This window comes from Orbicella faveolata, unplaced genomic scaffold (genome assembly GCF_042242905.1).
Source record: "Orbicella faveolata isolate gen_17 unplaced genomic scaffold, um_ofav_v1 contig_13, whole genome shotgun sequence".
NCBI classification, from domain to species: Eukaryota; Metazoa; Cnidaria; class Anthozoa; order Scleractinia; family Merulinidae; genus Orbicella; species Orbicella faveolata.
This window is the reverse complement of record NW_028301540.1, coordinates 4,660,456-4,675,479: the sequence shown is the minus strand read 5'-3', so window position 1 is coordinate 4,675,479 and position 15,024 is coordinate 4,660,456. Positions and strand designations below refer to the sequence as shown.

Here is a 15,024-nt window from a genome sequence, read left to right as displayed (position 1 = left end):
CAAATCCCGTTGCAGGACCTCGCGAGCACGTCGTACCGAGATCTTATTGGCCTTGGCGAATCGCGTCAGACCGCCCAGACTACCGGGTCTAGAAGGATCCCGATACCGTCCCAGTAACGTCCCGGTCGAAAGCGGCTTTTGCTTCTTTTGACCTTTCTTCTTCATAGTCGATAAAGTTTGTAAATGCACTGTCTCCACAACTCGAAACGTTGCTCCCGTACCTCGAGATACTTCTTAAATGAATCGGGTTGCCGTTTCAACCACAAGATATAAACCACAAAACGCATCACGTTGGGTTCGACGTCGGTATAGTCAAACACCTCCAAGGGCGAATCACTGAAGTCGTACGGGATGGGTTCACCCTTACCGTATCGCTCGTAGACTCTATCACACTTGGAACACAAGGTCGTCCAACTCCATCGATCGGCCATGGTCGCACACACTCTCGAGATCAACCAACTCAAGGCATGAGACATAATGATTTGAACCCAATTTTTTATTTCCACTTTTTTATATGTACAAAAAACGTCGTGCCTGATTGGTTCTTACGAAAAAACAACTCTGATTGGCTAAAAACGAAAAAGAAGGCAAAAAGACTTAGTCTGAATCTGAAAAGTATTGAACATATTCAGTGTTCTTACAATCTTGACCGTACTCATTATCACAGTCTTCCTCATAGGTATCCATGGCATAATATTTACAATTTCTCCAATCACAACCCACTTTACCGGGTCTCCACTTCAGGGTCTCCTCCTCGTCCCCCTTCACATAGAATGCTTGACGCATACTCTCTCGACACTCACCACACAGGTCATCCTCATCCGCTTCAAGGGCACGGAAGAAAAACCGATCCTTCCACATATCACGCTGACGCATGATATCGTAGATCAACTCTTCCAACTTCAGACACGTTTCCTTGTGAGCGCACCTGTTGAACGTCAGTATCTCCTCCACCTTGGGACTCTTGTCGGACTCCAACACCCGTCGCGATAGGTCACGAGCGAACCGCAAGGGTTCAAACAGGTCACGGATGGTATCGCTCATCATGTACGTGAGGTGATCCGTGGCGATCAAACAGGCACGCTCGGCGTCCAGGGAGGGATCCCGACAATGAATGAATTTGAATTGACCGCTACCACTTCTGTACATCACGCGACACCACTCACCGCAGACAAGGTAAACATGTTCGTTCCTCTTCATCATCTCCAAAATCGTACCACCCCAGTCAGGACGACGTCTCATCAAGAGCTCGAAAGACCACAGACTATCGGGTATTTGACCTAACGGTTCGAAGAGATTGTCAAAAATGTACATGTCCACTTTGGCATCCGGAATGGCATCGAGATCTCCTAAAGTGTGTACCTTCTGACCCACGATCCGCTCCACGAGGTCCCGAATCTGGTTCGAGTTGCTATAGTAAGTCATCTTGAAACCCCACCCTCAGACAAACTCGTTAAACTTCTTTCCTTCTCGATCCGCTCGCTTCGTGATCTCCAAGCCCGACAAATGAGGATAGCAACTACGGTCGCACCAGTCAATCAAGTGCCTCTGAAGCCTATAGTACAAAGGGGAGACAAGACGTAACTCCAAGTCAATTATCTTCCCATGTAACGGTCTTTCGCCTTCTTTTTCGATTGTATCCAAAACGTCAGAAACTCGATTCAACTGCTGTCTCAGATCTTCAAGGATCTCCTGCACGGCTCTCTCATTCAAAATCCTATAGGTCATCACCGCGTCAAGAGCAAGTCGAGAATGATTCACCGCGTCCAACGGGGCTCCTTTTATACCCGCGCCGCGGATCCACTTTTCACTCCGTACTTTCCCGGATCACGCGCCCTTTTTCAAATCCCACCAATCGGAACGAAGACCGTCACATGATCCCATCACACCACACGTCGCCGATTGGTCGTCAAAAACGACCATAAAGTCGAACCACGCATTCCATCACGAGTCACTTTTCAACAGTAGTCGTCATGGATTCACACGTCGAACCCGACAGGAAAAAGAAAAAATCGTCCAAAAAGAAGGAGGCGCGTAAGAAACCGAAACTACTCCTACCCAACAGAGTGGAAGGAGGAGAAGGTAAACTACAATCCACCTTAGATAGATGGTTATTCGAAAAACCTCGTACCAGACTCCGTTTCAACGAACGCGTCCTCTTCAAAGAGATCACCCCGGACTCCGTCAGTTGGACCACCGTCCCTCTCAAAGGCTTCTCGCAACCGTGGAGCGTCTTTTCGATCCAACGCCAAGAAGTCAAAAGCCAAATGAAAAGTAACCATGACAAGCGAAGGCAAAGACTGACCCCCAAAAACGTGCGAAAAACCACCCACATCCTAGAAACCATGCGACGGGAAAACACCTTGTTGGGATACTAACTCAACCTCTATCTTCACAGACTCAAAGCTACCTGCCATTCAAGGCGGATGCATGACCGTGATAAGAGACTCACCTCCTCGAACCATGCAAGTCCTGCAAGTACTGGAACCCCTGGGACTCGGCAAATTCAAGAAAGACGACCTCGTAGAAGTACCCCCTGAAGTGGACGACCGAGGAGAATCCACCGAAGTACAAGTGTTGGAGGAATTCGACCCCGATCAGTTCCTGAACCAACTGAAACCCCAAGATCCCACCTGCCCGCGTTGCATGGTACCCATGGAATATGGAAGAGTGAAAACCCCAGACGGTGGTACCTGGTGGGAGTATTACCGATGTCCCTCTTCCAGATTCTACACCAAGTGTTATGTGACCTGTGGCGTCAAAGAGGTGAACACTTACCTGAGACGCGTCGAAGAACAGACCCACCCCTGCTACAGAAACATCGACCCGGCTCGTTTCCGATGTCTATGCAACAAGTCCCTGGTCTTAGCCACCTCCCACTCCCAGTCCAACCCAGACAGGCTCTATCTCAAGTGTCCCAAGCGCACCTGCCAGTTCTTCCAATGGATCGACGAATACCCGCGAGGACTCGCCGAAGCCAAACTGATCAATGGACAGGACCCAAACTAAGAAAAGACAGACACAGTTTTTTTTTAAAAAACACACTCTGATTTTTAATTCACATTTCTTTTTTTACATGTTGGGTAGTTTGTCTTCCGCATCGATCATCGATCGCATCGTTACTTGGTTACATTTGTTAAAAACGCTGTAATAAAAGTTAATCACATTGACATAGCGTCTCGCTGTCTTCTTTTGTCTCTTAGTCCACGTGGACTGAAATGGTTCAAAACCGTAACATAACATCATTCGGTGAAACGTAATACGGTCCACGGGAGGCTTCACTTTCACGTCCCATACAATGTTCTTGCGTATGGCATAGATCGCATTAAACAAGGTCCTGCCGAAACACTTCTCAATGCTACGGTACTGGAACAAACTCCGCGTCCAGTTTTCCCTCTGCTCATCCATGAAAAATAAGATCTGGTGGAGCATTACCTCGAGCTGACTCGAATCCCTGATGCCCACAAGCCAACGTCGCCCCGCCAACAAATCCCGGATGGGAAAGTTCATGGACTCATAGAATCGGGTCCAGGCCTCGTCCATTCGGTCAATGGCTTCTTCATAGGTGACATCGGGCTTTCTCGGTCTGAAATCATTCTGCAAGTATCTCTCCCTCAAGGCCATAATGACGCTCAATACAAGTTTAAAACTCAGAGTGAAGATCGGGGGCGACGCGGATTCGCTTTATGCAGATCCGTCCAGCCAATCACAGCTCAAGACCAAGTCACGTGTTACCCCCGACCCAGGGGATAGGGGGTATCCCCCTACCACACCCACTCACGGTCAGAGACTGGACACCATTATACCGTGCGTATAAAACAAACGAGTCGGACCGTTCACTTTCACTCTGAGTTTTTTTCAACTTGTATGAGCGCCCATTACAGAAGACTGTGGATACTCTCGTTGCTGTGGCTTCTCAAAGTACCAAGTGAGTATAGCATGGAAGTGTTAGAGCGGTGTAACGTAGAGTTGACTACCTGGGAAAAGCGGGTGAGAGAGTGGATGAACGACGAAGAAGAAGAGACCCCTTTGTACAGGGACCTAGAACAACTTTCAGGTTTTATCGAGGTAGCCCTGGACCAACTAGATCTCCTGGGGCTGGAAGAGAGGTTGGGCGTCCTTGACGAGGACGATACCAATGATTTGGTGATTCATGTAGACTGGGTCCGCAACACTTACCAACAATTACTTCAATTTTAGACATGGAACCCGAACTCCACTGTCACGTATGCAAACAGTTGAGACCCTGCTGCCGCCAACCCATCCTAGAATTGAGTAGGAATGGGACCCACACCAAATTCGTACGCGCGATCACGGGACCTCTGAGAAAAGAATGGGGACTAGGGTGCGTCTACGCCACCTGTTGCGGGGTCATCTATGGCATGTACCACAATCTGGAAACCGACTGTTACGAACCCGTCTTCCTTGGAAACGGTTACAACCAGGCCCTGTCACGTGTCAATCACGTCAAATCGTTTATTGATTGTTATCCCGAAGAAAAAGAGGGCGCCGGTCAATAGGACCGTGCACACGTCCCACACTGTCAATTAAGTAGTGGTGTGCCCAATAAAAAAGTTGTTTTTGCTCTACTTTTCAGACTCCATGTCTCGATTTCCCAAACCCGAATGTATATGGTGTAAGGAAGGATACATTCCTAATCACAGTATCAGCGACTACTTCCTGACACCCTGTTGCGACCAATTCTTTCACGGAAGCTGTAAAGCCCTCCACACCTGGTGGCTGAAACCCTCCCAAAGACTCTGCCCTCATTGCAAAGCCGTGAATTTCGGACTGCCTCCCGATGACAACCCCAAAACCAAGTCCTAAAGAGGTAAGCGCTTCGATGGTCTAATGGTCAAGACGTTGAGTTGTGGCCTCAAAGACCCAGGTTCGATTCCTGGTCGGGGCATTAAAAATTCTTTTTTCTTTTTTAGAGACTCCTGGCCTGTAAAATCCGTTTGGACGAACCCCACCCCGACGAAGATGTCATGCTCCTCTTCCTCACCCAACACTTTCCCTACCCCTGGTACATGCGAAGAGACCTCTCCAAGGTCTGGCCCTTCGGACGCGTGTTCGAATCCTCCTCAGGCTTTCACGGAGAATTTCTCACCCCACAAACCATGATGCTATCCCTCGTGCACCTGGGAACCGGTGACGTGCAAGCCCTAGAGACGATGAAAAATATCACGCAACAAACCATGTACATTCTCTCGTTAAAGGATCTTTATTAGGTTTTTTGTTACAAGCATGAATAAAAAATTTTTTCACTCCGATTCTTGTGGTGACGTCATCGTTTCGATAAATGCCGCGTACGCCAACTCTTCTCTGTTGCCCCAACCGCTCTTCCACTCTTTCCATCCGTCCTCAAAACTCGCTGGCAACCTCTCCAAACACACAGGTTCCTTTTTATCCAGAGACTCGTCCTCCAACATCTTCCTTGACATGGCCTGTCTGAACTTGATCACCTCATCCGCCAGCTTCGTCATCTCTTTCTTCAGGAGGTTATCCGTACTGTCCCTAACGGAGCTTTTCATAATCTTTCCAAGAAGACTATCCTTCACGGCCTCCAACACCCTCTCCGCAAACTCCTCTCTCGGAATGTCCTTTGGCAACGCTCCTGCAGGAATACTAATCACCTCCACCTTCGTCTTGCTCTCCTCCGAAGACATCTTCTTGTCACCGATCCACAAACAATGCCAACTCCACCAACTCAAAAACCTTTTTATACCCTATACAAACCCTCTCATTGGTTCCATTTTGATCAACCTCGATTTCATGTTGCCCTATCTGCTCATGCGCGAACTGTGACGTCACGGGCGCCATTTTCTGCTCACCAAGGGGCCATCTTGGATTTTCAAATTTAAGAGAATGTATGGGAAAAAACTGGTCACGTGGTACAATCCCTGCACGCTGATTGGTTACGGCCCCTATCAGCGTCCTTCACTACTCAGAGTTTTCAGTAGAAGACAAAATGCAACGAAGATTGCGTAATCAACTTACAAGTAGACTAGATTTCTTATTTTTATTTCTTCGGCGGTACCCCGTTTCCGCAATTAGTAAGTTTGTAACATTGAGTAAGACATTGTACTCGACTATGAGCGAATATACCTCTAGCTAATCAGAGCTTTCTCGACAAAAATGATGGTCAGTGTTTCTTACCTTGAGACAAACTGTCCCACACACCCTCTAAGGAAATGTTCAATATCACGTCAGCTGTGCCATCGACAGTCAGCGTTTCGTTGGAAATGCTGTACGTAACGGACGCTGAATGCACGCTAACCGTTAAGAAGATTGCAATGAAAACGGCCACGATAATATACTTCATTTTGAACTCGTACTTTTGATAATGACACTTTTCTCGTACGGCTCTCTCTCCGGCCGACCTCACACTGAACAGTAATGTTGGTTTACAAAATCAGTGTTTAATAACACTCTGAAGTGAAACGTGTTGGAAGAGACCGATAACGTGTTTATTACGGTGTTCTAAAGATTATTCCTATACTTACAAAGGTTTTCGACTGCGGATTAAACATCTTTAGAAACCTAAATTTGAGACAATAGTGCCTCATTGCAAATTTCAAGCCGCCACGTTACTCTTCTAGCGCGGACGCGCTAACGGAAGGAAATGAACCACAATGGTGCCGTAGTGGCCACTGCTACAGCTTTGCGTGAATTTACCGATCGTGGACGTTCGGTGTGTCCTGTTTTTTCTTTGATAGATTTCTTTCTCTACCATTTTCCTACGTTTTGCGAAAAATATTAAAACAGATGTGCATTAGAAGCGTGATTTAAGGTTACAGTATACCTTCGGGTCGGCAATTTTCTTCAAATTTGGATTTTTGGGTCAAAATAGAGGTCGAAGAATAATCTCTAATTTCTGAAAAAAATTTTTGAAAAAGGCTAAATATTGGCGGAGAAATGGCGGTTTTACGTTTTCACCGGAAGTAAAAGTTTACCTCTTGATTGACAGCCCTATGGCGCGTATGCAATCAACCGAGACGATTTTCGCGGGAATTACCTATATGGATGTCACGAATTGACTACTCAGTTGATCAGCATTGTTGTTCTGACTACCCAGCATTTTTGATATTAGGCGTGTCTCTATTAAGTTATAAGTAAACATAGACCACGTTTAAACCATGGACCGGTTCGAAAAAGCGAAAACAGCGAAGAACGAATGAAAATACATCAATGAGTGAAGAAGCGAAAGTTCGCCACGCGGATGAAGCTATAGTTATCGTATAAGGCGGGCAAATATTCGTGGTGAGAGAAAAGAAAGGTTCTGTAAAAATTTCGGAACTTGACAGCAATAACAGGGATGCTGACAGAAACTCTTCTGATGAGTCCGATATCGACGAATCGTCGGACTCATTGAGACCATTTGAAATATTATCCATGCACAGTTGCTCACACACAGTAGCTCTCCGCGCTGTCTTTTGTTTGTTTCCTTCGCTCAGCCACTCTAGCGTTCGTATCCTTTTTAGTCTTCCCTATTTTGCCAGACCAGCTTCAAGAAATACCGAGCTACAGAAAAATTATCTCTCTGCCTTCGGTTCCTTGAGCGCATTGCGAAACACAAGAGTTTTTTAGAGATTCGCGCGTAAATTTCACCAGGAGGTTAACGGTAGTAAACTTTCCCTGCACTGATTGGCTTAGTTACCTGAGAACCCAGTTGAAGGCGTTTGTGGGCGGAGTTTGTTCGCAAAGCAGAAAATTTTTCTTAGCGCTGTTTTCTCGAATAAATTTTTTCACTTGAAGCAGACACTTTAAAGAGTTTTAACTCAAAGGAAATTTGTTCAATTGCTCTTAAATTTGGACAGTGGCTAGTTTAACATATAAACTACAAAAGTGTGTCTGGGAATTGTTAATTTCGAAATACTTTTTCTTCGAGAGCGATTTTTGTACGATCACTCCACATTTTTTTAATCCTATTTCGAAAATGTTCTGTAACTTTTTACTGCAATCGAATATGCCAAAACGCAGACACGTTTTTTAAGCGCTTTGGGCCCTGAAACCGAGGAAAAAATTAAATTGGCGAAAAACGAAATTCGCTTTGACTTGTAGCTTTCGAAAGGTGATTCGGGCGCTCGCATTTAGTGGTCGTGAAAAATTCGACAATTCATTTTCTTTCAAAATTGTTGGTATAGTTTGATAGCCAGCTCCATAAGCTTTAATTTGATATAGGGGTTTAGTTATCTACAGCTTAAACTGCACGCGCTACATCGCTTGCGCGCGAGACACCCCTGAAGGTATACTGTAACCTTAAACAAAAGACCCACTTACACAAACAGTACAAATATGACAAAACAGGTTCCTTTTGTAATTTATCTTTAATACAAACAAACCCTACAGGAGACCATTTCTAGTTTCTTGTGCAAATTTTGAAATTCGAAATCAACTGAATCAACCAACGAATCACTCAACCGAATAACAATCAAATCGTTTAAGAATTTTTAGCCTTCTATCGCCTTTTTCACACTGCGCCCCAACTAACTGAACGCCTGGAAGAGGCTACCTTCTATCGGACCATCACGTCAAATAAATACTAATGTAGACGGCGTTTACAATTTAGTAGATACGTACCGTAATTTTTCGAAAGAGCGCCGTATAAGCGCCGCTCTTCAATAAGCGCCGTACCTGAACTGCGGCATCCTCGAAGAGTTTTAAAGTAAGTATGTGAAGCTTTTGAACAGCAATGGACCGCGAAGTTGTTACAACGTTCTAAGACCCTTAAGACCCCGGGTTAGACTTCGTATTCTCTTGTTACTGTTTTTAAACGAAACAAAGAAAAGGAAAAATTACCCATAGAAATAAGCGAAAAATTTGATAATCACCGTGGTGCTCTTCCGAGGAAAATACGGTACTCGCATTCCAGAATGATCAAATATACTGAGATAAGGCACGGCTAATAAGCCTGCCAGACAGTGAAAACTCGCGTAGCCCAAAAAAATATTGATCTACGTCGTTTCGTTTTGTTTTCATATTCGCCGGACAGAATATTGTATGATCGTTTGACGAAGAAGTACTCGTCGAAAAAACGTTTCAGTTGATTAAAGTCATGGCATTTTTCAAAAACAGAGACAAACATACCGTCAACAGACATGAGCTTAACGTACGGCTTAAGGTTAAAGGTGTCTCGCGCGTCCAAGCGATGTAGCGCGTCCGGTTTCTAAAAACTATATAGATGCCTAAACCCTGTGTCAAATTAAAGCTTATATGGCTGCATGGCTATCAAACTATACAAAGAATTTCAAAGTATACGAATTGTCAAATTTTCTTTGTCTCTAACTGTGAGCTTCCGAATCACCATTTGAAAGCTACAAGTCAACGGGATTTTGCTCGTTTGCCCTAAAATTTGCCTGAATAGTTGCTACTTTAACATATAAACAACAAAAACGTGTATAAGAATTTTTTATTTTGAAATATTTTTTTCTCCGAGAGTAATTTTTTGTACGATCATTCCACATTTTTTTATCTTCAGTAGTTTGTAAAAGTTCAATTATAACTTTTCACCATATTTGATTATGACAAAACGCAGACAAATTTTTTAACGCTTTGGGTCTGGACTGAAAAACAAATTAAATTTGCCGGCGAAAAACAAAATTCTTTTTGACATGAAGCTTTCAAAAGGTGATTTGAACACTCGAATTTAGAAGTCGTGAAAATTTTTAGGTTATCCAGACCTTCGAACCAGATCATAAATATATCATCGATATATGATAGCCAAGTGTGGAGTTGAAATGGGGCATTTTCCAAAGCGTTGGCTTCGAAATAACCCACGAAAAGGTTAGCATAAGAGGGGGCCATTTTAGTACCCATGGCGGTGCCATGGATGTGAAATGAAGATAGTGGTTATCATCATCATAGGAGAAATTATTGATGGTGAAAATCGTGCGAATGAGGTCACAGAGTGTGCCAGTAGGAATGGTATTATGAGAGGAAGTACGTGAAAAATGCTCACAAGCCATTTAATACCTTCATTATGTGGGATATTAGTATATGATGAAACATCAATTGTAACTAAGAGGTGGCGAATGGTAAATGCGAGACTTGGCGACTTTTTCTTTTTTTTTTCCGGAGTAAATGAGCATTTACGCTGACAATACGACATGATTTGTATTATGGTTAAAATAATTGTTTATTGAGTGAGTCTTATCCAGAATTTTGCCGCAGTCATTTTCCACGAAACCCGTTTCGCTTGTAAAGGGAAACGAAAAACAGTTCGAGTAATCTGGGTCGATTGAATATCCAACTTGCCATGTTAATAATTGATAGTTTACTGATTTTTCAACACTTCAGTATACAGTGACAGCTAAAGGCACCGCATCCAGTATGACTCATAAGATCGGGAAATGACTTTCAAATATGTGAACGGTCGGTTGCACTAATTAAAATCAAATTGCTCCAGTGTTAGCTTTTACCGATTACAGGACAAGAAAAGCTAATGGATGACATCCGTGCTGATTTACATGAACCAGAATTCGAGTTATCGGGGTACATTTTTATCAAGGGAAACGAAATTTAGTTCGAGTTAGCGGTGAATTCTAGTTATCCGAGTTCGAGTTAACCGAGTTAAAATGACTGAAAAGTAGGGTCAAATCCAAGGGAAATAGGACGGTTCGAGTTACCAGGAGAGTTCGAGTTTCACTTAAGACTTGTGTTTTTTTCGACCAATATCCGCGTATGATTTCCATTTTTTATGATGAAAAGAGTCACTTAACAATGGCCGAAGAAAGAAATTTAACTCAGAGACAATTTTGAAATATGATTTGTATTAATCATTCTCAGCGAAATGCTTTCATGGTGCAGCTGTTAAGCATTGATCCACAAGAAACATCGACCTCAACTCTTGTATTGGAAACAAAGCAAACCCTTGACAACAATTTAAATGCATTTTTCCCGATGTCTAACTTAAGCCTTTTATTCCGTTAATAATAGCACAAAGAAACCCTTACAACTCTAGTCCACTCTACAGTTTCTGCTTGAATCTTTGGTTGAGGATTTTGGTTCTTCAGCTCTTCAAAACTTCAGTTATGACAACTTCTTGAAGACCTTAAAACCGGTGTGAGTGTTTTCAGCAGCACATGATGTTTTGCTGCTGCTACTGCAGCTGCGAGGATAAAATCTGGCACCATAATGAGTCAGCCAGGCACTGTTAGAACTGTACGGGTATTTGAGGCCCACCACGTCACCATATTGCACAGGGCTCCCATCATCAGCGTTCTTGGAGTAGATCTCGAAAATAACGTACGAATAGGTCAGCCAGTTGTCTCCTGTCATTGAACTGGTGACTCTACAAACAAACCGATCTAAAATCTATACCAGTACATTTTAAATAATTTTATTTCCTACATATAAATAAACGATGTAGCCTTAGCCCTTAGTAATTGTTTGTTACTATTTTTATCCTTTCTAACGTATTGTTAACAATCATTGTAAATGTTGTCTCTTTTTTAAAAACAAAAAACTATTTTTTTCCTGAAAAGCCCTACCGTTTATTTGTATGCCACGTAAGTATTATTCTAATGAAATAAGGTAGTTCCAGACTTCAGGAGTGATTCATCGCTTAGTTTTCAGCTACAGCTCTGTTTCGTATAATAATAGTAATCACTCCTGAAATATTGTGCGCTCTCTGAAAACTGATCTCCACAAGCAATTATACCGTGTCACAACAAAATAGTAAAAAAAAGTCATGATCGAGAGACAAAGCATTAAAGGTTTCAATCTGAAATTACTAGCGAACTTCTACTGCCGTTTTTTGCTATGGTCTTTCTTGTTGATCACTAGTGGGTTATGTACTTACGATTCTAGTCTACAATGAGCGTTGGAAGAGGCGTTGCAATACAGTCGGTAACTGCTACCATATTGGTTGGAACTGAGTGACACTGTATCGCCACTGTTGATTGGCTCTCCGTCCGTCTTTCCCTTGGCAGTGATGGTAAACATCATTTGCTTTGAGCAGGAGGTCCATTTTGAGGAGGTCATGATAGTGCCTGGACAGGTTGACGAGTAGCAGTAAGATGACGTACAGTACATCCAATACTTCGAGTAGCCGCCAGAAGTGTAGGCCCACCGCAGAGCGATAGTGTCTCCACTGTTAATGATGGGATATCTGTGACCTTCGAGACTGAAAACAGAATCATGTTCAGTTATTTCACGGGCAGCGTTTTCAGTAAAGGCTGGGGGTGCAACGAAGATGAAAATACTGACTTGAAATCGCACTGGATTTCTTTATTTTCATCTCTTGATAGTTGGCTTTCACGAAATGAACAAGTTTCTAACAGTTGAGGGAGACATTGTACTCTTGCCTATCAATGTTAAAGCGATATAAACATGATTATTGAGAATATCATTATCCATCAGTTTTTCCTACCCTTAGACAAACCGTCCAAAAGGTCTTCTATAGGAATGTTCAAGGTCAGTTTATCATTGGAAACGCTGTAAGCAATGGGCGCTGAATGCACGCCAACCGCCAAATAGATCGCTATGAAAGCGGCCACGATAACGATCTTCATTTTGAACGACTTGGTAATGGCTCTTTTCTCGTATGGCGTCTCTGAACGTTGAGTATTGAATCCCGCCTGACTTTACTACTTAATAGGTTTTCTGCTCCACTTCAAAAACATTATTGACTCGTAGCTACTCCTGCTAACTCATGACTATAGCGTGCAATAGATCGGGGTCAACGTCTAACTACAGTAAATATTTATTTCTGATTGAAAACTCATATGACAAGGCTCCCAGTGGTTTTCCACTCATGCTTGCATGTGATCGTGGCATGCCTTGCCCTTCCTCAACTCTCTGTCAATCCAAGCTTAGTAAAATCCCGTCGTTACTTACCCTGTCTCAGTTGTTACTCGTCAAACTAAGTTGTTCTCTGCTTTGGTCACTTACGACGCTTTACAGCTGGACTTCGCCGTAGAGGTAAATCGTCATTTTCTCGCAAACGAGTATGGTGACCTATCATTTTTTTTCTGTTTTTTTGAATTGAGTAATAAATTTTTCGGTGTAAATTAAATATGGACCAATTCTCAGTGTAGAACAAAAAGCAATCGTCGGAAACGTGAATTTAGCAAGCAATCGTGACCACAATCATGATGCTATTATAAGAATTTACATGGGTATAAACAAGGTGCTGTTGCTCCTAAACGAACATGGGGATCCCTCATTTTTATTTCAAAATTTAAGTTCCTATAATATAAACAATCAATAGGCAAAGTTTCACAAAAGTCTTAGTGCAGGTTCTATTTCAGTGGAATGACCTTAAACCTCGGACAACTCGCAGTGGGACTGCCCCACCACAATCATCTTCCAGCACCTTTACCGTAAACTATCCGGGCATTGCAACAGAAACTCTCTGTGTCCTGTTATCGTACAGGTAACCTAGCCAAACTGGTCCGCGTTGCGACTTGCTCGTCCCCAAGAAAGCGACTCTCCAGCCGTTGTCACCACTGCTCCAGACCAGCTCTCGGCGATGATGGTCTCTGATGTCGACGCCAAGTTGGCGAATCCGCAATGCACGATCCTCTAGCGAGAGTGTTATCTTGCAATGCTGTAATTCCCAGGCTGCCAAAGCCTTGTTTCCGTTTTCAGATCAGGCGCGTAGTAACGAGGAAAAGGAAAGAGGACAGCAATGTCCACGTACTCACCATTCGTGATGGATGCTATCTGGCTGTTTGAGAGGATGGCGGGAAGCGAGGGAAGCCTGTAGCTGCTATAAAACGAAGCGACCTCCATTAAAGAGTTTGAGGAGGAGTGTGGACGAATTGGGGGAAACGAGATTTCCAGCTTTATTTAGACACGTTCACAGGCCTACCAAAGTCCATCTGTTGTAAGTCCTGTAGCAGTTTTGATCATTTCACGAATGCATGCCCGTTAATTTTTCCCAGGTCCAAGGACTCTCAGGGCCCAACCCACACCGATCAACCAAAGGGATCCCCAGTGCCCGCACTCCTTGTCCCATAGCCTACCAGCACCAGTGTAACAAACCTGGATTTATCACAGCCCACTCTGGAAAGGATCATGTAGAACTGTCCAGCCCAGGCTCCCAGCTAAAGCAAATATCCTTTACGAAGCCGTACCCGCTTACTAGCGCCACACTCAAATAGACCCCGGGATATGCAATCGATGGAAATCGGTGATCGAAAACCCAATCGATCAATCGATATCAATTGATAAAATTAGTTAATTGGTATCGATTGGTATCGGCCAATCAATGACCAATCGATAACCACACAAAAACCGTTCATCGATTACTATCGATTGGCACAGCAACCTCGAACCTGTCCGATCATCCGCCATTTTTAGTAAGCCCAGGGGACGAAATTGTTAAAATAATTCCGACCCAGTCTTCTCAACGCAAAGAATATACCCCATTGCACGTGTACTCGAATTACCCACTTGCCCGTCATCGCCTTTCCGTCTCATTATACATGTCTACGCAAGAAGTCCGGGAAGAGGCTTTACTGAATATAAGGTGCGTCGCCAAAGACTATCATCTTTGCCGTTTTGAGGTGAACGTCCGTGAAGTGTTTACTGCTGACAAGAAGAGGGGAGAACGCGGACACGCGTTTATAAAGTTATTAACCAAGCAAGAACGGGAGCAAACTTTTGAGTTGTCAAAAGAAGACGGATACTGTGGACGGGGCGTTGAAGAAAGAAGAGAGTCTTGTTCTCCTGTTAACGTTCAAAGGATTAAACTGAAATGTGTTTACAATTACTGCGTACAAAGATGGGATATTTATGCGCCGATTCCTTCGATCTGCAACCAATCGATACCAATCGATATCGGTTTATCTATCGATTGTTATTGAAAATCGATACCAATCGATAACCACACGAATCTTCGCCATCGATTGGTCATCGATTATCAATTAACTGATATCGATTGATATTGATTAATATCGATTGTCATCGATTATCAATTTCATCGATTGGATACCCCGGGATAGACGCCGCATCAACAAGTCGAAATATTTCAATTTTTTATAAGTACCACGGCGCTTTTTAGAGTAAATACGATAC

The 15,024-nt window shown here is 43.5% G+C and overlaps 4 protein-coding genes and 1 non-coding gene across 5 annotated transcripts in view; 1 reads left to right on the top strand and 4 right to left on the bottom strand.

The window, feature by feature from the left end:
• Window positions 1-15,024, bottom strand: part of LOC110047930 (uncharacterized) — a 42,892-nt gene that overhangs the window by 19,588 nt on the left and 8,280 nt on the right. The gene's annotated exons all lie outside the window — the stretch shown is intronic.
• LOC149114696 (uncharacterized) lies at window positions 598-1,425 on the bottom strand. Its single transcript, XM_089284168.1, has one exon. It carries the CDS (start codon window positions 1,423-1,425, stop codon window positions 598-600), a length of 828 nt encoding a protein of 275 aa, XP_089140294.1.
• Window positions 4,838-4,909, top strand: Trnah-gug (transfer RNA histidin (anticodon GUG)). Its single transcript has one exon. It is a non-coding gene; the product is annotated as a tRNA-His (tRNA).
• On the bottom strand, window positions 5,202-5,926 carry LOC149114694 (uncharacterized). Its single transcript, XM_089284165.1, has one exon. It carries the CDS (start codon window positions 5,667-5,669, stop codon window positions 5,265-5,267), a length of 405 nt encoding a protein of 134 aa, XP_089140291.1. The 5' UTR covers window positions 5,670-5,926; the 3' UTR covers window positions 5,202-5,264.
• LOC149114693 (uncharacterized) lies at window positions 10,756-12,670 on the bottom strand. The gene is made up of 3 exons (XM_089284183.1): window positions 12,374-12,670; window positions 11,804-12,119; window positions 10,756-11,293 (listed from the first exon to the last, which is right to left on the bottom strand). The coding sequence occupies exons 1-3, from the start codon at window positions 12,513-12,515 to the stop codon at window positions 11,032-11,034; spliced, it is 720 nt and encodes a 239-aa protein (XP_089140309.1). The 5' UTR covers window positions 12,516-12,670; the 3' UTR covers window positions 10,756-11,031.

What these genes read in the sequence shown, in the direction of transcription:
- LOC149114693 (XM_089284183.1), bottom strand. Translation starts at nt 12,515, where the DNA reads ATGAAGATCGTTATCGTGGCCGCTTTCATAGCGATCTATTTGGCGGTT. An exon ending in TTTGGACGGTTTGTCTAAGG is followed by an intron (nt 12,120 to 12,373) that starts GTAGGAAAAACT and finishes TCAGTCTCGAAG; the next exon opens with GTCACAGATATCCCATCATT. An exon ending in GCTCATTGTAGACTAGAATC is followed by an intron (nt 11,294 to 11,803) that starts GTAAGTACATAA and finishes GTTTGTTTGTAG; the next exon opens with AGTCACCAGTTCAATGACAG.
- LOC149114694 (XM_089284165.1), bottom strand. Translation starts at nt 5,669, where the DNA reads ATGTCTTCGGAGGAGAGCAAGACGAAGGTGGAGGTGATTAGTATTCCT.
- LOC149114696 (XM_089284168.1), bottom strand. Translation starts at nt 1,425, where the DNA reads ATGACTTACTATAGCAACTCGAACCAGATTCGGGACCTCGTGGAGCGG.